The sequence below is a fragment of the Carassius auratus genome, unplaced genomic scaffold (genome assembly GCF_003368295.1).
Source record: "Carassius auratus strain Wakin unplaced genomic scaffold, ASM336829v1 scaf_tig00215868, whole genome shotgun sequence".
NCBI classification, from domain to species: domain Eukaryota; kingdom Metazoa; phylum Chordata; class Actinopteri; order Cypriniformes; family Cyprinidae; genus Carassius; species Carassius auratus.
This window is the reverse complement of record NW_020528283.1, coordinates 456,975-478,819: the sequence shown is the minus strand read 5'-3', so window position 1 is coordinate 478,819 and position 21,845 is coordinate 456,975. Positions and strand designations below refer to the sequence as shown.

Below are 21,845 nucleotides of genomic sequence, written 5' to 3'. Positions count from 1 at the left end.
TTTTCTCACTGCCTGTGATTGTAATTATATACTTATTTTTTTGAGTGCTGGGGGTACTATATTTAACAAAACGGATTCATACAACGAACTTTGTTTCTGATTTTGTGTTGACATTAGGTCACATGCACGTTTTAAATTATTAACAAATAATTACTTTTTATTGTTTTTATTTATTTTATTATTGTTGGTGAACATCAACAAATGACAAGCTGTATCACAAATAGTTCCGCGTAGTACAAAATATTAATGCTGTCCCAAATCTCAAATTAACCAGTTTAAAATAGCTAGGTGTAATACCGTTTCAACAATGAAACGATATCAATGTACTACGATGAATAAAAAGTACGAGCCATATTTCTTGTGTGAATGCGGTTTGTCATAACAAAAAATGTTGCTCCGGAAGGATTAGGAGGTTACACCGTTAATGGATTAGAGCTGCGGTGTCTTGGTCGCTCTTTTGTTTACATCAGTTTTCCATTTATTCTCAAACGCTCAGGTAAATGAAATCTTTGTGTATACCCTAAAGACTTTCTTTACTTTTCATTTGAAACACAGTTTTCAAGTGACAACATTCTCAAGCGTTACCAGCTCGCTGAATGCTTCGACTGTGTTTGTGTTTGCTAGCAGAGTTACGTTAGCGAGTGTGAATGTTATTGTCTCTGCAGGTACAATGAATTCACAATTCACAGTTTTTTATTGTAGTTTAAGTTTTCTACAAATGTACACCAGATGTTTAGAGTGCTCATCCTGTCGTGTAATCGAAGTGTCACCTCTTTATTTTGAGTAAATGATAAAGACTGCTCTGTTTTGGTCTGATAATGCTTTCAGATACGTATCGTCTTCACTTTATGCTTTGTGATCTGTTGATGTGTCTAAAACTGTCAAAAACTGTGTAAAGTATAATATTCCTTTTATTTATAACATTTCTTTACTAACTTAAATACTAAAACTTGACTTATGTGCCTAAATCAATGGATAATTTGTGCTGTCTTATAGAAGAGCCAGAGCCATATAGAGTGAGAGTTGCGACAACTCCATTGACTCCAATGGAACGCTTTTTTTACAGCAATGGCGGCTCGTGGAGCCTCTCAATAGTTCCCGGAAGTAGCGGCAAACCGATGCCGCGCCGTAGAAGATGCAGCAGAACAAACCGTTTGCGACGCACTTTTAACAGGTAAGACGTTTAAATAATAAGATTGAATATTATCAGTACATCTTAATAACAATAAATTGCAAATTAAAACCTTCTAGTAGATAATCACTCATTAAATAAGTAGATTTAAGGTTTGTTATCAGATAACTAACAGATTAGGCTAGGATTGGAGCTGCATAAAGTTAGTAACGAACACCCTAATAATTGTAAAATCTGTTCTCATAATTCAGTTTCATCCATCGTGTTTGCAATTAGAAAAAAAGGAGTATAAACATATTTTTTTGCAGGGTGGGGAAAGTTAGCTAACGTTACATAGCCTATTACGTTAGTTCAATATAACGTGTGACAGCGGTGAGTGGAAGTGGTAAAAATGAGGTTATAAAGTTTGTTCCTTATTACACGTATTCAATTACTTAATAATAAAATGCACCCTATTGATATACATTTAGAGTGAATTGAGTTTGTAAAAACATGGGTGGAGTGTTTTTAGTCATTGTGATTCATTTACTATTACCTGTCTATATTATATAATAATACTGTATTATATACTTAAACGTGTTAGTGTATAAAAGTAACATACTGTAATATTCTGTGGGTGCTGGTAGGTGGAGGATTAGTGGTGCCACTGAAGTGTTCTGTGATGGAGCATCAGTGAGGATGCAGGTCAGGAGAGCTGAGGGGACCTTTTTTTTTTGATAGCTGAATTTTCATAATTTTTCTTAGTGCTGCCTTTGCATTGCTTGATCTTTATTTTTTTTTTCTTGTCTCTTAAATTTTTTTAATAGACCCTGGTAACTGGCTGATGGTTCACAGGAATGCTGACTGGCTGCTGACTGACTTGCTGCTGGTTGACTGGGCAGTGTCACCTGTCCCTGTCTCTCCTCTCTAGCCATGTCCTTTTTCTTCACTCTCACTTTCCTTTCTCTGAGTGTCCTCGTTCTTTTTTCCTCAACCTTTGAAACTGATAGAGGTAGAATACATGGTTTTGCTAATTTTAAATATTGAAAATATCACATCACTTTACTTCAACTAGTACGAGTTTGTACTTATTATATATGAATCACCTGAAATAACATAACTGTAATCAGCAGCCATTTCTTGTATGTTCACAGGTCTAGGGGTGCATCGTGGAGCAGGGCCCTCCTCTTTTTGACCACAGGACGGTGTACAAAGATTGTGGGAATAGCATCTGGTCTCAGCCTACTCTTGAATTTTTTGGTCATGACAAATTGCATTGCCGCAATTTGTCTGCATACTGACTTCAGTTTAGTTTCCACACACACCTTTTTTTTTGTCTACCCACTTACAGTACATATCACATGGTGGTTAAATGCACAGTTATAGGTAACACTGATGACTCCCTGCAATGTCTCACCCTGAGTCTCTGCTCCCTGGGTTTTGCAAGGGTTTGCTTGTTCCTTATTTCTAGTAAAACATTGTCAATGTAAAAAAGTGCAAATAAATGTAAGTATAATTACCTAACAATTTTTTGTTGTTGTAATTTTTATTTGTATTTAGATTGCTCCTGCTGACTTGAGCCAACCATTATTTTCTCCTCTCTATGTCAGCGGGGAAGCCATACATTCGCACACCTTTCTCTGACTGAGTGGAGCATCCCCATGCAGCACAGTAAACCACGGTGGAGACTATGCAAGGACAACATGAAAGAAAGGACACATACAAAATGCTTGTCATGCTATTAAATTTATTAGAAATGTATTCATGAATTGCTGTAAATAGTTAATTGTATAATTACAATTTAAAATAACTGTTTTCTATTTTAAAATGGAATATACTCCTGTGATGCCAACCTGAATTTTCAGCATCATTTTGAATGGCAGTGTACATGTTTATATACGAGCATGCTTAAGTTGTTTTAAACCTGAATATATTGTGTACATGAATACGTATTGTAAGAATTATACTAGATATAATAGGTATATTATTTATAATACATAATTATATTACTATATGTAATTGTAAGAATTATAAACAGTAAGCTTCATTTTACATTTATTTAACATGCTAATTACTGCTGGTAACAGTTAATTGACCCATAGTGCGGTGCGAGCTGAAAATCACCTGTTACCAGCCTGTCTCTGTACTACCTGAAAGTCATCGATATGACATGAGTTAACATTAGATCAGTGAAAAAATGGACAATATGTAACGTAAAAAGGCAACAGCAACCCGTGTTTATAAAACTTAACGTTAGCCTGAAATACGTTTTTAAAATAACGGTAATTGAACACTAATCCTCAAATATTACCCGATTTGATATTTTAAAAACAACATCGCTGTAACTACATACTCATGCTACATACATATGTCAGTGTGTTGTATAAACATATAAAATAAATGCATTTATTGACTCCTTATTACCAGAAATCGCAGTTCTGTCACTCTACTCTATCAGTTTGAATGGCCGCCAATGCACTTCCTGGAACTATTTGAAGTCTACACGAATCACGTGACAACCAAACATTTCGAACTTCCGTTGTCGCAACTCTCTCTCTATATGGCTCTGAGAAGAGCTATTCATTTTCTAACATAAATAACAGAACATTACTCTTCTGTCTGTATAGTCCAATGGACCTCCAGAACAACAAGTGTGAATATGTGATATTATTCATGTGACCTGTGGAAGCAGAAGTATTAGCAATCACTACATTAGAAAAAGGTAATTTGTGTGTGTGTTTATGGTAGATAGATTTGAGATTGTAAATGAGATGCATTCATTTTCTTACTTTATTTAATATGGTTTGAAAATCATTTTGAACCTAGTTTTCCGTACTTGCATGCATTGCATCTGTCTTTGTGTTTGCTCTCAGGTGTGATGTCAATTTTTGTCACTTTTTCTAACGTTTAACCCACAGTTTGGAGTGAAACATGTTCACTGCTACCCAAATATCCAAATCCCAGTTCCTGGATAAAGCCAGGGTCGCACGGGAGGAAAGGAAAGGTTATAAGGAGAAAGAGAGAGCTGCCACACAAATCCAGGCTCTAGTCAGAAGATTCCTCTGCCGTTGCAGGCTGCAAAGAGAAATCAGGTTTGGACTAAAATGAGCCATTCTCTACGATAGTCAAACCATTCTAGATTATCATAGGTCTTTGCTAACTCTGTTGGCCAGAGATAAAAAAAAAAAAAAAGTAAAAATTAGGAATGAAACAACACAGGAAAATTAAAATACTTGCTGTAATTTGCACAAATTTTATTTAATGTTAACACTATTAGGGGTGCTCCAATCACGATCGGCCGATCGTTAATGCGCATCTCGTCAGTAAAGCCGGTGTCCTGACATTTTATCCTACCCTGTCAGATTTCCCTACGCGGGTTTACTGCGCACGCGCACATCAATATCGCGTCCTTTGTCTTATGCTAAACAACGATATTTAATGTATCTGGATTACTGTAAGGGTAGGTTTAGGGCTGGGGTAGGTGTAGACTTTAATAAAAACGCAATCTAATTGGTAGAAAATAATATTTATTGTTGGTTTCCTGTAACTGTATCCCTTTTAGCTACAACCGCGAATATAACACATAATTACTGTATTTGCAGTACTGTAAGGGTATGATTAGGGTTGTGGTAGGTGTAGAAGTTAATAATCCATAACTTAACAGTAGAATTTTCATTGTGGAATTGTACTACCCACTGTTTTGGTGGGAGGTAGGAAAATCTGACAGCGTAGGACAAATCGACAGAACACCGGTTTTCTAATCAGCGGTTAATTCCATCAGGTGCGTGATTTCACATAGAGCAGCTGTTACTACACAGAGCCGTTGTTAATAGAGAAGATGCGCAAATCCACTTCATTTTCAGCGTTTTTTGGCGCATCTTCTCAGTTAACAACGGCTCTGTGTAGTAACAGCTGCTCTATGTGAAATCATGCACCTGATGGAATTAACGGCTGATTAGAGAACCGGCTTTACTGACGAGATGCGCATTAACGATCGGAGCACCCCTAAACACTGTTTTCAAAAACGAGCTATTTGTTTGAGCCAGTGTTAATTTAGACAGATTATTTAATATGCTATTATAGTTTTATTAACATTTTAAATTAAATTTGTATTTTCATATTAAAAATTTTTTATAATATAGCTATGTGCTGTATTTAGCGTAGTGGGTATTTCTGACACAGATTTATCACTTTTTGATTTTCCGTTTCAGGAAAGAGGTTGATGACTTCTTTGCAGTCAGCGATGCAGGTTCAGCGAAAAGAAATGCATTATCCATCTTCAAAATCACTAGGAAATTGTTATTTATATTTAGCAAGGATGATAAGTTGGTGAGCATCACATAAAATATTAAGATTTTTTATAGGATTTGTTTATAAGGTGAACATTTACACTTTTTGTGGATGTTGTGTATTATTATTATTGATGGCATTGTTTTTTCTCTCTCTCTTTCTCTTACACAGAGGTTTGAGAAGCTGTGTCGAATCATACTAAATAGCATGGATGTCGAAAATGAACCTAAAGTAAGTTTTTAACCAAGCAATGACTAAAACATACTTTATCTGATGTTCTAATAGTTCTGCAAGAATGCATTGTTGTGACAAGCTATTATTTTTCTAGGTATGGTATGTATCCCTGGCCCTTTCAAAAGATCTCACCATCCCCTGGCTGAAACAGATCAAAGATGTGCTCTGGGTCTCTTGTGAATTTCTGAAGAAACTGAAGGTGTTTCTTTGTGATAGTGTTGGTTAATACACATCTCCTCTGTTTGCTGAATATCTTTTGAATTACTTTGTGCCATACTGGTGTATTCTTTTAGTTCTGAGTCTTTCAGTAATTTGTTCATTCGGTGATTTAGTCATTCTGGAAGAATGTTTATTTCCTGCTTTCCGTTTCTCTCTGCAGCCTGACATACTGCAAGAGAATAAATTGGTGACGCTGTACCTGACAATGCTGATAACCTTCACTGACACATCGACATGGAAAATCATCCGAGGGAAGGGTTTGTGTCACATCTATTCAGAGCTGTTGAGATGATTTGCAGGCTAAAATACATAGAACCCTACTAGAATTTTCCTCTCTTTTTTTCTTAAGGAGAGGCCCTCAAGCCTGCTTTAAACAGAATTTGTGAGAACATCATGGGACATCTCAATCAGAAGGGCTTCTACTCTGTTCTTCAGGTACTTCTCACCCAAACAGCCAATCAGAATCTCGTCACAGGCTGGTAGTATATAATCTGAATGAATCTTAGTATGTGGCTAATGCTGTGACTTCTTTCAAGAACATTTTTAAAAAGTGTTTATTATTTGATGTGAAAAGCTCCCAGATGAATCCGAAGAGATACATTTGCAATTATTTTAAACAACTATTTAGTAAATCATGTTATTTGATTCTAATTTTTAACTGATTGAATGCTCTAGTTTAAACAAACCTAACCTGAACTTCAAGTTTTAGCTTGAAATGTTTTACATAATAAGCATCTTTGCTGTTTGCAGATTCTACTTACAAATGGATTGGCAAGATCCAGACCTTCCCTTTCCAAAGGAACACTCACGGCCATTTTTACGCTGTCACTCAGGTCGGTTGCCATGAGAACTGGCTTTGTTCTTTGAGACATCACACAGTCTGATTACATCAGGAGCTCTGTTTCTGTCAAGTGACCGATAGTGTGATGTGTTCTTGATCCTGGTGTGTTTCAGGCCTGTTATCGCTGCACATTTCTCAGACAACCTGCTGAGGTCTTTCCTTCTCCACATCATGTCTGTTCCAGCATTCATCTCGCACCTCAACACGCTCACTCCGGATGTAAGAAACAAACACATTTGGAAAGGATAATAACCCCCTATTTTGCACACGTGTCTTACAAATTCAAAACAAATATTGTGAAAATATGATTTCACCTGTCTGAATTTGTGATCTTTTGCAGTGTGTGGTCACTATCCAGACCCATGAACTTTTCCGCAAGTTTGTCTTGTTTTTAAGTCGAGAGGAGCAATGTTTGGATATCTGTGTTTGTCTGGAGGGAAGCCACACTCTGTGCTTACTGGGTAAGCATGTGCGCTGTATGCAGACACTTCTTGGAGTGTGTATTTGATTTGCAGAACAGTGATGGTGGACTGGTGAACAGATGTTAACTGCACTGCTGGACCATTTTCATTCTTCGTTTATAATTCCTAGATCATTTTATCTCATTGTCTCTCTATGTTTTGTCTCCAGGTAACCTCATTCAGCTGGGATACTTTAATGTAAAAGTTCTAGAGCAGGAAGCAGGTCACTTTGTAAAGGATCTGACAGATATGTTGTCATACTGCCAGCGATATGTGTTTCAGAAGAAATCCAATCTCACGCATTGGCATCCAGTGTTGGGCTGGTTCTCCCAGACTGTTGACTATGGGTATGTCAGTGTTATATCGAAAGAATACAGCAGTTGATTATACTTTCTCTGTTGTTTCCTGTTGAGCATTCTTTTTCTTTCACTCTCTTGTTTGTGTCTTTCTTTGCGATCTTTTCAGGCTTAATGAGTCTATGCCGTTGGTAACAAAGCAGTTACAGTGTCTGTGGGGAGTTCCAGTCATCTGCACTCTTTTCTGTGATGTTCTCAGCAAAAAGCTCGAAACTCAAGATCCCACTCAACCTTCCCCTCCTCAACCAAGCTCATTACAGAATAATCTGCCTGTCAAAAGTGAGAAACACCCATCTTATACTATAAAGTTCCTAAACATTTCTATTTTTACAGGACTTATAGAACAATTGCTAGATGTTTGCACACAAACTGTCTAAAAAAAAAAGTATATACAAATCAAAAACCCTGTAATCACAAACTAGAGTAGTCATGTATATACATTGGTGATAAAAAATGTAAACCAATGTAAAAAATTGTGGTTATGGAAATTAATTATTTACAAATATATACATTGTAATATATTGTCTATCCTGGTTTCTGTAAACAATAGCAGTAGTATTAGAAATCTCTTGAGGAGCCTTCAAATATTGTCTTTAAAAATCGGAGTCAAAAAGGTTGGCGTAAATAATGCCACACTGCTGTCTCTGAGTCTGTTTTAAGTGCTACGATACGAAAGATACGAAGCAAACCGCAGTACTGTCTTTCAAGCCATCAGGTCTCTATTCATCCTGTTTTCAATGTAAACCTCTCATCACGTTTAGATCTGTTCAAGCGGGCGTTCCAGAAGTCCGCATCTGTGCGGAACATCCTGAAACCTGTCGGAGGGAAGCGTGTGGACTCGGCTGAGGTTCAGAAGGTGTGCAGTATTTGTGTGCTGTATCAGACGGCCCTCACCACGCTCACACAGATCCGCCTGCAGATTCTCACAGGTACATGCTTTTTAGAAGAATCCACTTATGAAGTCTAAGCCACATTCACACAAGCAAACACTTCAGTAATGTTTTATCCTGAACCTGGACAAAATGTTTATACTTGTATAAGTAGTTTTTCCGGAATATTTGTTGTTTGTAGGTTAGCTTTTCAGTGAAACAACTACAGAAAATCTTTAAATATTGGATGTCATAATATATTTGTTTACTATTCTTGTTAATCTTGATCTTATGGTTTCAAATTAAACTCCGCCTCCAGGACTGACATATCTGGATGAGCTGCTGCCTAAGCTGTGGGCATTTATCTGTGAGCTTGGCCCTCAGGGGGGACTCAGACTCTTCATGGAGTGTCTTAACAATGACACAGAAGAGTCCAAACAGCTTCTGGCCATGCTGATGCTCTTCTGTGACTGCTCCAGACATCTCATCACGTAAGTGTTGAATAGTCCACTGGTGACGATGCTTCTATTTTGCATTTATTTGTATTGTATTAAAAAAAAAAATGTATATGTGTATGCATGCATGTTTATTTATCCATTTCACTACAAATTAATTTATCAGGCTAAAAGTGTGAGTAAAGAATTGTTTTAAAAATTGAAGTAATATATTACAAATTACAGTGAATTTGCATGTTTTCTTTTTTTTTTGTGTGTGATATATATATTACAGGATTCTGGACGACATAGAGGTGTATGAGGAACAGATTTCTTTTAAAATAGAAGAGCTTGTTACCATCTCCTCATTCCTCAACACATTTGTGTACAAGATGATATGGGATGGTATTTTAGGTGAGCAGGTATTATTTAGCCCTTTTGTTTATTTTTGCAACAAGGGGATTTTTATGTGTATGCTTTATTTTCTCCAGCCTTGTTCTCTTCTTGCAGCTTCGTTTAGATAAACCACAGTTGTTTTGAACCATCTGTGTATGGAGGCAGTGATAATTTGCTCTCTGTGTGTGGCCATTCATTTTTTTCAGAGAATGCCAAAGGAGAGAAGCTGGACTTATTCCACAGTGTTCACGGGTGGCTGATGGTTCTTTATGAGCGGGACTGTCGCAGGAGATTCACGCCTGAAGATCACTGGCTCCGCAAGTGTGTCAACCTCACATTTATATATCTCAGCCAGATTACTTTCTGGTTTTACTTTATAGTTGGAGCTAGGTCGATTCAAAAGCAAATGGCTGATCGTTATCCTCATATAGGGGAAAGATAAATGCCTCTGCTTACAAAATACAAAATCAAGTCTCATTTCTTTTCTTTTCTCTGCTTGTGTAATACAGGGACCTGAAGCCCAGCCTGTTGTTTCAAGAGCTGGAGAAAGGCAAAAAAAGAGCACAGCTGCTACTTCAGTACATTCCGCATGTCATCCCGCACAAAAATGTGAGAATCGGACTCATCACAGGAGATTATTAATGTTCATGGGTTCTTGATTCCAGTTTAGATCAAAAGCATCTTTATTTTATGTCAACACAAAATTATTCATTTTTGTCACAGAGGGTGCTGCTGTTCCGGAACATTGTGACAAAAGAGAAGGAGACTCTAGGATTGGTGGAAACAACCTCTGCCTCCCCCCATGTGACTCATATAACTATTCGCCGCTCACGCATGTTGGAGGTAATTGCTCTTCAGTGATTCTCAAATACTGATATACACAATGAACATAAATAATGTGTTTTAAGCCTATTAGAATTTGTATCTCAAACAGAAGATTGTGGTGCAAAAAGTCATGGGTTTGATTCCCAATGAATGGATATACTGATAAAAATGTATACGTTGAATGCTTTTGATTAAAGTGTTTCCCATATGCATAAATTTAAACTTCTACTAATGATCTCTCTTTTTCCCTACTCTCCATAGGATGGTTATGATCAACTGCGGCGTCTACCTGTCAACTCCATTAAGGGTGTGATCCGAGTGAAGTTTGTGAATGATTTAGGCATGGATGAGGCTGGAATTGACCAGGACGGTGTGTTTAAAGAGTTCTTAGAAGAGATCATCAAGAAGGTTTTCAACCCAGCGCTCAATCTATTTAAGGTATACGCTGCTCTTTTTAAAGGCTAAAGGCTGCAGTTCACCCAAACAATCATAAGACCTACCTTTCTTCTTTCAGACCACCAGTGGGAATGAGAGATTATATCCCTCCCCAACCTCCAGCATCCATGAGAACCATCTTCAGTTGTTTGAATTTGTTGGAAAGATGCTTGGAAAGGCCATGTATGAAGGCATTGTGGTGGATGTGCCATTTGCCTCTTTTTTCCTCAGTCAGGTTCTAGGTCACCATCACAGCACCTTCTACAGCTCCATAGATGAGCTGCCCTCTCTGGACTCAGAGTTCTACAAAAACCTCACCTCCATTAAGGTCAGTGGCAGTGTTACTATAACAACATTTGTGCAGAATTTGGAAGGATTTGAACCATTGTGTTATACCCAAATTCTCTCTGGTGATGTCTAATCTCCTTCATTTTATACCCCCAAACACATTTTGGTCTAATAAATTAAGTCTAATGCAACAAATCTGACAAAGAAGCATTTGACATTACCCATTTCATTTCACATGCAATGGCTTAAATGTTACAAAAATGTCTAAACGTCTCTGTTTCATACCACAAAAAGCATTTTGGTCTGGCGTGAACAGTTGCAGCATAGTAACCAAATCCTATGCCAAATTATTATTAGTTTCATTCATTTTTATCTTATAGTAATATCCATGACCATTTATTGATTTGATTTTTCAGCGTTACGATGGGGATGTCAGTGATCTGGGTCTGACTTTGTCCTATGATGAAGATGTGATGGGGCAGGTAAGCAAACTTTGTTTCAGCTGAATCAGTTTTGTTGGATCTGCTTTCCTCATTCTCTTTCCTTTCTCTGTCTCTTCACAGTTAGTCTGTCATGAGCTGATTCCTGGTGGAAAGACCATGCCTGTCACTAATGAAAATAAGTGAGTCCATTTTGTCTCTTCGGTCAAGTGTAAATAAAATTTTCATGGCAGTGCTGCCTCTTATTCAAATGCATTACAATAAGAAGAAATGACCCGATGAAAAAACAAATTAGTATTGGAAGCAGAGCAGTTCAAAAAGCAATTAGGGATTTGCAACCACAGACAAATACTTGCCAATTTAAACCTATTGTTCTCTCACAGTCGAATTCTCTTTTATCAGCAAGCTTAGAAGAGAACACAATAAAAGAATGTTTTTCACTTCATGTTTTGTCAACCTTTAAGAACAAAAAAATTATTTATAAAATTATTTATTTATTTATTTTTTGGTTACCATCCTCCAGGATCAGCTACATTCACCTGATGGCCCATTTCCGCATGCACACCCAGATCAAGGAGCAGACTGCCGCATTCATCAGGGGCTTCCGCAGCATCATCAACCCAGAGTGGCTCCACATGTTCTCCACCCCTGAGGTCCAGAGGCTTGTCTCTGGAGACAACGCTGAGATAGACCTGGATGATCTCAAGTGAGTCTGCAGAGTTTAGCACTGGCCTTGAAGGGTTTTGCATGTCTACATTGCTCTCTATATATTCAACAAGGCTGGAAGCATCTTGATGCATCACACCTTCAGTGAACAGAAATTGATTGGCTATATTGCTATATATTGGTGGAGATAGAGTTTGTAACAGTACATTTACAAAAGCATATACGAAAATAACTTCCTGAAGACTAGGGTGTCTAACAACGGTTACATTTTTTTATTCTTTTAAAAGAATCCTCACAAAAATAACAAATTTATCCTGGAAAGCTAGCTTTTTTTAGGTGTTTGTAGAGTGTCTCACTTTAGTCTGTCATTTAAAACCTTCTTTTTTTTTTGTGGCAGCATTGCTACACTATGCATTGTTGTCTTCTTTTTTCCATTTTTTGATCGGTGGAAATTGGAGTTAGGGCCATTCACACAGATTAGCCGCGTTTCCACTGTTGGGCTAAAGGCGGTCGTGCTAGTCCGTGCCATGGCCAGTCACGTTTCCACTGTCACTTCCGGGCCTTGTTCGTGCATCATTGGGGCTTCCTCGGGGCCATGGCCAGGGTTTTTTGGCCCCACGAAAACCTTGGGCCAAAGAGGGGCAGCTGGGTTTAGAGGAGTGGTTATGAACGAAGACAGAGTTTCTCCGCGTCTGGAGAGCGTCAGCGCCGCGGATCATTTCAGACAGCTAACAGCTATAACACCAGCATAAAAGACTTTTTAAAATAAGTTGAGCTCAAAACTCACTTCAGTCAGCAGTGTGTGTTTGAAATAATTTGATCCGATGTGGATTATAATCACTATACAAGGCAGAAATATTTATAAGCGATGCAAAAGACTATGCACGCTAGGCATTAACATTACCATAGTAAACATGGTAAATATGACCGCTTGAAGAAATCAGACATCAGCTTCTTATTCTCTGTCTAATCATGTATTTATTTATACGTAAGCCTGTGTCATAAAAATATGATAATGGTTTTTGTTTGGGAGCTTTTCTAAAAATAGAGATATTATCATTAATTCTAAATGTGAATATAGGCTAATGTGGCTACAAATAAACAGAAACAGACTCCACTGAATAAGCAGGCAATTTTCATAACGGTTAAGCATTAAAAATATATAAATAAAATATATTTTGTTTTTATTTTTGTGTGATTAATTTTGAGTCCTGATAATTCATTATGATCAGTGTATCACTTATACTATAGTAAAACATTGATGAATTTTGAATTTAAATATTTAACAAAGCATGCAAAAAATGGCCACTTTTATCATGTTCGTTTTGTGATCGCACTAGTTCCAGTGACTTATTTCTTAGTTCTCTGATAACTATTCTTTGTTGGTGAAATGATGGGGTTGCATGACATTGTTCTTGAGAGGCGTGTAAAGAGCGAGTTTTAGTGAAGCGCAGCGGTGCTTCAGGCTCGACTGTGGAAACACAGCACTATTCTGGCCACGGTGCTACTGGCCCGAGGCTATTAGCCCCCGACCGGCCCGTTTGAAGCCCTGGCTCGCACTGGCCCGACAGTGGAAAAGCGGCTATTGCTCTTAAATCCCAATGCATTGCTTCATTAGCTTCTTTATGTACTATACGGATCTGTTTGACCATTGCGCTCGTGTCTCTGAAAACGCATCATGTTCAGCTTTTTTTAAAAATCCTCTCTGGACCTTGTGCTTTTTTTTTGTATTTCACTATCCTGTCCCTCAAATATTTAAACATGAAAACAGCATCTTTGAATGTGCAATACTCTCATCTACTGTGTTGGTGTTTCAGCCAGATAGGCGCTCAATTACTGCATTTATTTTATTGATATAATATGTGTAGTATTAACATAATGATACTTATGTTTAATTTCTGTAAATATCATGGTTGTTTTCAGTACAGAACAGTATATTGCAACACTCCTATTCTTTAAATTGTTATATATTTGAATAACCTCTGAGGGTTACATCAAAGCCAGCTATTTATTATTTCTGTTCCCTTGCTTTCAATTTAATTATCTTTTGTTTCTGACGGATTTATTAAAATATCTTTAAAGGCTTTCACTATTCTAAAGTAGTCTAAACAAGCACAAAATTCACCACTTTAGTAACCATTGTGCAAATCTTTCCCACAGACAGCACTGAAATTGTAAAGATGTCCACATGTAGCACTAATAATCACATGCTGTGAAGAACTGCCTTAAAAAGGTTACTCAGAACGATGCATGTGATTTTTCTGTCTCGCAGGAAGCACACTGTGTACTACGGAGGTTTTCATAGCAGCCACAGAGTCATTCTTTGGCTGTGGGACATTCTCTCCAGTGACTTTTCCCCTGAGGAGAGAGCCATGTTCTTGAAGGTAATACTTCTCAAATCTCAAAGGTTTTATTTGTGTTATTTCAAGGTTTATTGCCATCTATAAAGTGGCTGTATTACTCCTCAGTTTGTCACCAGCTGTTCAAGACCTCCTCTGCTTGGTTTTGCCTACCTCAAACCTCCTTTCTCCATCCGTTGTGTGGAAGTGTCAGATGATCAGGTTAGACATCACCCCATCACCATTCCATACATTCTCCTGCGAAGATTGTGTTGTTTCATCTTTCTTTTTTGTGTTTGATTGCATATCTAGGACACGGGCGACACTTTAGGTAGTGTTCTGCGTGGCTTTTTCACCATTCGTAAGAAGGAGCCAGGTGGTCGCCTCCCTACATCCTCCACTTGTTTCAACCTTCTCAAGCTGCCTAACTACAGCAAGAAGAGCATCCTCAGAGACAAACTCCGCTACGCAATCAGCATGAACACTGGCTTTGAGCTTTCATAACCCCATTATTTCTACCAATACAAACTCATCCATCTACAAACATGAATATCTACAAAAATGGCAGTGGCTGAGCTATAGTAAGTGGCCACACAAAGGTTGAAGTAGGAGACATATTGATTACTTTGTTGACATTTTGGCCTTCAGTTAAGGCAGATTTTGTTTTTATTAATTTGTTCTCTTGTCTCGTCCACCAAATGGCAAGTGAATGAAGAAACATGCTAACTTTTTAAAATCGTGGAACTGAGCTAAATGTTTCCAGTGAAACGTAGAGACTCTGAGGAGCTCAACCATAGAAGTATATTAAAAACATTCAACATTACCTACAGAATTGTTTTTGAACTACTTAAAGATCCGTATTTATTGTCGTGTTTTTCCTTGTCAGCATTTGAAGCCAAAATAGCTCCAAACGCCTTACACAATCAATTTTAAACCAGCTCAATTTAATGTTGTCAAGTCAGGATCCTTCTGACCCCTGCTTCATCGACACCTGTCAAGCGGAGGCTTAGAAAAACTTGGCTCCATTTGTACATCCAGAATAACTCCAAAACTAAATTGGGCTTGTTCTTTATTGGCTTCTAAGCACTGTTTCCATCCATTGACAAACACCCCAAAACCTCCTCTTAAAGTTCCAGCAGATACAGTGGTGGATGTTCAGATGTAAGATCTGCAGAAACAGTTCAGCGTTGTGTCTCAGGTCTCCGTGTCTCACTCCCACAAGAAGGGAACAGGAAAGCAATACTAATGCAATGCAAGCCATTCAACTCAAGACACAAAGGAGGCTTTTGCCTGTTTGTATGGCAAATGCTTTCAAATCCACAGCGCACTAAACTTCTGCTGGACTTGAGGACCGAGCTTTAAGAGGAAACCCAGCACTGTTAATCAGCTTTAGCTAGTAGAGCCAGCGGTATGTTAGATGAGATCTGTCCCTGCAGAGATACGCCTCTCCGTTCCTGCTGTCTCTTCACATACACTACAGAGCCCTTTCCAGAATGCATTATCAGCCTAATGTCATGGAGACATTTCTTTTTGCTCATTATATTATACTCATTATTCTGCTCATGCTTTTCAGCTCTAATGCTGTCTTCATGTCAAACTTATCTATTCATTAAGATCAATTCCTTGTCTTGGGTTGCTTTTTTTAATTGATGAAGAAAGGACAGACTGATCACTAAAAGGTATTTTACTCCATCTTGGAAGTAACCAATCATCACATAACAAACCGCTCTCCCTATCATCTTCCACTAACACACTGCTCCTCATTGCGGTGTGTACTACTGGAATTAAGCCATACAGTAAAGATGAGTAGCTATCAAACCAGCTCTCGTGGGAACTTTTTTTCTTAAAGGGAGAGTGTTGCAGTGATTTTCCTGAAAGTCGGCGGGCTCAATGGAATCTTGTGAAATGTTGTTCCAAATGGACAAAAAACAAACAAACAAAATCTCCCTTTGAATGATGTCATTGGATGATTCCATGTCCGTGTCACAGAGGTCACAGAGTTCATAGTCTGCTGTTGATATTGTGTTGTTTGGTCTTTTTCTTTCGTTATAAAGAAAGTTAGGGTTAATCTGTTAAGACATTTCTGGGTTGTTTTCCCCAAAAATGTTTAAGGAAAGACATTGAGAAAATATTCTTGGCAAAAAAAGAAGTGAAGCCTACTTTCAGGTCCATTAAGATTTAAATTGACCATCAAGAAAACATCATAGTAGTATTTATTCATGAATGTTATTTAAACAAAAATTATTACGGTTTTGTTTAATCATTGTATCCGGGCAATATTTTGGCATATGCTCTTTTTTTTTTTTTTAAATCAAGCTTCATTTTGTTAATGCAAAATATAATTTATTCTTTTGTCGTCTTTTGCAGTGAATTATGACCTGGACATTTCTTCATTAGATTCGCTCTTGGTTTCAGGTCTCTAAAAAGCAGTAATCGGCTGTAGTTATTCCAGAATGTTTATTGTATGCAAACCCTCTTTCCCTTAGTTTGTTATATATGCAAAAATACAGAGTTAAACATTATCTATCAGCCCACCCTCCCCCAGCTCTCCTTGAAGCAAAGCATGAAAGTATATTCTAATGAATAGAAGCCTTTGTAGATGTGGAAAACTGGTTTTAAGCTCATGAAACTTTTTATTTTTTAATGCATTGCTGTTAATGTTAAGTTATAAATGTATTGTCCTAATGCACAAGGGCTGAGTCAAATAGCAGAGTTTTGTATTTAAAGTAACTGGCATTAACGTCATTGAAGAGTCTTTATGGACTGTGTATGGTGAAGCGACTCGGCTGAATTTCATGATGTCACAGAATCTTGCTCTCTCTCTCCGATAGGGATGCAACTACCTTTAAAGTGTCTGGTCTCTATTACTTTGCCTGATAATGAAGTGTCTTTCGAATTTGGTTGCACTACATGAACTGCAGGTTGTTATATACGCAGTATATTACAAAAGCAATGGCATTGTAAAGTTCTCCATGTGTACAGTAATATTTCCTCTGTAAAATGTAAACCTAATTGTCAAACAAACATATAAACATTTGAAAATCTAAATCTTTACTAAACAACAAAGAATGTGCACTGTCATTTATTATTAGATTATCAAGTGAGACTCTTGTTAGAAAGTTGCAACAACAACAGAGCATGATACTGTATGATGCAGAAACAAAATGTGAGAAACTTGAGAAAAAAAAAGGAAAATTCGGTCATTAACTCGCACTCCAATAGTTCCAAACCTGTTTGAGATTCTTTCTTCTGTTGAACACAAAAGCCAACACAACTGAGCCAACTTGACTTAACTTGAAATGGACGGAACCCCTAATGTATAGAACACAACTTGGCATGAACTTAGAGAAAGACTGAAATAGCAACAGAGAAATAAAGCCTAATAAAACCTAGCTTAGAATTTGTAGTCTTATGTCTTTGGCTTGGATTTCTCCATTTACAAAGCAGACACTTCCCAGAGAAACTTGTTCATTCCCTTAGACACAAAGCCTCACATTGTGTTTTCTCTCAGCTAGCCAAAAGTAGCTTATGACAAAGACAATAAATTATGTTCTGTCACAAGATTAGCAAATTGTTGGTATTTGCCTTTATAAATGTGCCAAGCTTTCAAATGACGAAGACTGTAAAACCTGGTGATGCTCTCTATGTCATCCATTTCACTCTCCTCAAGCAAAAACAGATGTAACAAGGTGATACTCACTACAAAATACAGAATACAAAAATACAAAGCTTTCACAGGGGCTGTACCCGTAGGTACAAAGTTAGAAACTTATTTATCCCTAAATGTTACATATTAGTACTTTAAAGGTTCATATAAATACATTAAGAGTTCATATTTGTACCAAAACTATATTAGTACTTTTGAAAGTGTGACAGTTTTGACCACCATCTGGACGCCTAACCCTTAAATGAAACTTAAATTTAAAATTTTTCAAAGGTCAACCAGGATATTTATCTAAACTTGTTCGTCTTGTGGTAAAATAGTAAAAAATATATATATTCTGTGTTTTACAGGGAATTTAATAGTGCAAACACTGTAAGTAACATTATGCAAAAGTATAATCATCATTCAACTTCCTTTTTACCCTCCAAGTGGTAAAGTCTCTTTAATATAAAACTATTTTAAACCCGTGTATAAACTTTGATATTGAAACGTGGAATGTTCATTGATTCTGTACTGTAAAACCCAATGTCATATGCAGCTGTCTGCATCCTTCTGAAAACCTATACAGAATATAGTGATCTCACACTCTTCTCAGTGTAAATTGCACATTGATGTTTCCATTTATTCATTTAGAAATCAGCGATTTACAGATGAGAATAACACATTCAAGAAAGAAAGAAGACAACACATGTAATTTAAAATTTTACAAAAAAAAAAAAAAAAAACGAAATAGCATTTGTATTTTTTTATTAAAATTTTATCCAGCAAGTATGCATTAAACTAACATTTGCAATGTTAAATGTTGCAAATGCTGTTGTTTTAACTTTCTGTTCACCAAAATGAATCCACAAAATATTAAACAGCACATGTATTTATGTATTTATATCATAAAGTCACCACAGTAGTTCATTTATGTAAAAAAAAAAAAATGTACTTGACAAAATGATAAAATATGGGATCATGAATATAATACAAAGTTTCATTAAAAACTACTTAGTAACTCAATTAGAATATTACTGGAGCATGATAGAAATTCTCCTAAATAAACATGTTCCCTCATCCCTATACAGTCTTCTGGAAAAATACAAATAAAAAATGTACACAGGTACTCTGGAACAAATTGCCTGAAACAGTGTTCTTGTATTTAGACATGATCGGGATTTGAAAGCAAGAGTAACATGGTTCAAATTCTAGATGATATCCTGATACTATACTATTCAGGTCTTTTGTAGATCGTTTCTCCCTTGCCCTCTTTCATCGCAGCATATCTGGCCACCGTGAACAAGTAGTCACTCAATCTGTAAACAGTGTTCATCGATAAAACTTGCATCAACAAATGAAATAAAATTCCTCAAAAAATACTAATTGAATAGAATTCATAGATCCAAAATATAAATAGTATATAGTGACTAATGGTTAAAATAGGTTCTTACCTGTTCAGATATTTGGCAACTTCAGGATCTGTCTCACCCGAACGGACAGCAGGGGCAACACTGTAATAGATTGTGTAAGACCTATGAGCTTTAATACAGCTGTAAGGTAACACAAGTAGAACTGCTCAACTTTACAGAATATTGTGGATGTCAGACTGACCAGCGTTCAGCCCGTCGACACACTGCTCTGGCCACATGTAAAGCTGCGCTGCTTTTCCCTCCTGACTGCAAATTGGGTGTGAGATTAAATGGATTTCTTTTAGTAATTACTCAAATTGCAGTATTAATGTCATAAAAATGTAAGTAACAACCCAAATCAAATACAATTCTCCATGCACATTATATCAATATTTCAGGTACTCTGTGGAGATTATGTAACCATATCTATTTCTTGAACATACATACAGGAAGTATGAAGTTGGTGAGTGGAGGCAGCTCCTCTGTGAACGCATCCATCCACTTCTCCAGCTCAATCACAGCTTGAGAGTTGAACATTGTCTTCTCTTTTCGACACGAGAACATCATAACATGGTTTATGTTTAACTGCTTATCTTTATGATGAAATATCTGAATGCATTTAGATATTAAAAACCTCCTTCTGCTTACTGATGTGACTGTCTCTAGCTGATGACCGGGGAGTGGCAATATTTGACCCTACATCCTGTAGTACACACTGGATCTGTACAGAACAGAGAAGTATATAAGCACTTAAGTTACACAAAATGTAAACCAAGTGCCATTTACACTAAACCATTTCAAATCTGCAGTTAAATGACTTAATGCATCCACTAAAAGCAACTTGATACCAGCTGGTTAAAAATAATTGCTAAATTACTTAAAATTTTAATCTGCTGAAAATGTACTCACTCTCTGGCAACATCTCAAAATGTAGATAAGATTGTTTCTTCATCAGAACAGATTTGGAAAGATTTTGCATTACATCACTTGCCCACAAATGGGTTCACTGCAGTAAATGGGCGCAGTCAGAATAAGAGTTCAAACAGCTGATAAAAACATCACAAAGAAGTGATGCAAGTGATGTAATGCTAAATTCTCCAAACTCATCCACATCTTAAAGGGTTAGTTCACCCAAAATTGTAATTACTCAGTCTCATGTCATTCCAATTTCACAAGACCTTTGTTCATCTTTGGAACATAAATGAAGATATATTTAATGAAATCCGAGAGCTTTCCGACCCTACATAGACAGCAATGCAACTGAAACGTTTTATGTACATTTTATAGGTACTGTCGTGAAATACACGTCGAAGACTGACAAGGAAGAAATTGTTGAATAAAGTCATTAGTTTTGTTTTCTTCGCTCACAAAAAGTATTGTTGTAGCTTTGTTAAATTAAGGTTGAATCGCTGATGTCACATGGTCTATTTTAACAATGTCTTTACTACCTTTCTTGGCCTTGAACATGGTAGTTCTGTTGCAGGCTTTGCAAGGGTCAGAAAGTTCTCAGATTTCATCAAAAATATCTTAATTTATGTTCCAAAGATGAACAAAGGTCTTACAGGTGTGGAACGACACGAGAGTGAGTAATTAATGACAGAATTTCCATTTTGGGGTGAACTATTCCTTTTAGGCTTTGTTTCTCATTAGAGTGAGTGAGTGAGTGAGTGAGTTTGTGTGTGTGTGTGTGTGTGTGTGTGTGTGTGAGAGAGAGAGAGAGAGAGAGAGAGAGAGAGAGAGAGACCTTCTCCAGCTGATCTGTGAACGAATGGCCACTGTCAATGCAAAATTCTTTGGCTAACCTGAAAGAGAGAACCAGAGACATGTTGTTGTTGTTGGAAATATACTACATTCAGCGTTTTCGAGTCATTTGTCCCATGCATTACGCAACATTAACTCTATCCATTACCCAATTGCTGATGATAATTCATCTGTTGTTCCCAAAGCTTCAAATATATGATCTTCCTTCGGTCTCCTCTCACCTGTAAAGGTGCTGGAAAAACCTAATGAGGCGAGACGTATTAAAAACAAAACAATGTTTATACAAACCTGACACTTGCACTTTTACAAGCACGTTAGTCAATAATCATGTTTGTATTATAGAATTAAATAACCTTTATCTCCTGTTTTCGTGTATATCTTGGGAATTCTTCTATTTTCTTCAGACGTGCTGGCATAGCTTAGAAACGTGAGAGAATGTTAGTAACAGATAATAAATGTCACGCCACACTGATACAGTTTAGTTTAGTGGCTACGTTAGCCTGAACACATGGAATATGGGATTCATTCAACATTCTTTTTACCTTCTTTCATGGCCACACGCAACCTGCTTCTGCTCTATGCTTACATATCTCCCTAAACGAAAGACACGGCGGAGACCCGTGTACTTGGTCACGAAAAATGACATCGTTAATGTTAAAACATTTCCAAACGCGCTTCTATGTTTACTACAGACCGTTTTGACCGCTTGTGCCGCCCGTAGATAGGCGTTCCATCACGCAACCGATGACGCGAGGTGGTGCGAAATGCGATTGGTGTTTTGAGAGTCGGTGACGATGAGAGCTTCATCCTGATAGGACGGTTTAG

At 37.2% G+C, this 21,845-nt stretch overlaps 2 protein-coding genes across 3 annotated transcripts; one reads left to right on the top strand and one right to left on the bottom strand.

Moving 5' to 3' along the window:
- Positions 1-67: 67 nt before the first annotated feature.
- On the top strand, positions 68-17,270 carry LOC113096067 (ubiquitin-protein ligase E3B). Of its 2 annotated transcripts, XM_026261457.1 has the most exons (27): positions 68-496; positions 3,739-3,833; positions 4,030-4,203; positions 5,323-5,440; positions 5,573-5,632; positions 5,730-5,834; positions 6,015-6,111; positions 6,204-6,289; positions 6,605-6,687; positions 6,809-6,914; positions 7,036-7,156; positions 7,326-7,503; positions 7,622-7,791; positions 8,274-8,441; positions 8,701-8,872; positions 9,111-9,229; positions 9,418-9,532; positions 9,721-9,820; positions 9,935-10,054; positions 10,298-10,474; positions 10,551-10,799; positions 11,176-11,241; positions 11,323-11,381; positions 11,723-11,905; positions 14,138-14,249; positions 14,334-14,426; positions 14,517-17,270. In XM_026261457.1, the coding sequence occupies exons 3-27, from the start codon at positions 4,043-4,045 to the stop codon at positions 14,706-14,708; spliced, it is 3,210 nt and encodes a 1,069-aa protein (XP_026117242.1). In that variant the 5' UTR covers positions 68-496; positions 3,739-3,833; positions 4,030-4,042; the 3' UTR covers positions 14,709-17,270. The 2 variants fall into 2 exon arrangements, with proteins under 2 accessions (XP_026117242.1, XP_026117241.1); XM_026261456.1 differs by lacking the exon at positions 68-496 and having other exon boundaries at positions 3,581-3,833.
- Positions 17,271-18,964: 1,694 nt separating this feature from the next.
- mmab (metabolism of cobalamin associated B) lies at positions 18,965-21,746 on the bottom strand. The gene is made up of 9 exons (XM_026261468.1): positions 21,563-21,746; positions 21,374-21,438; positions 21,169-21,262; positions 21,004-21,061; positions 19,908-19,980; positions 19,707-19,804; positions 19,462-19,526; positions 19,302-19,361; positions 18,965-19,166 (listed from the first exon to the last, which is right to left on the bottom strand). Exons 1-9 carry the CDS (start codon positions 21,664-21,666, stop codon positions 19,082-19,084), a joined length of 702 nt encoding a protein of 233 aa, XP_026117253.1. The 5' UTR covers positions 21,667-21,746; the 3' UTR covers positions 18,965-19,081.
- Positions 21,747-21,845: the final 99 nt, after the last annotated feature.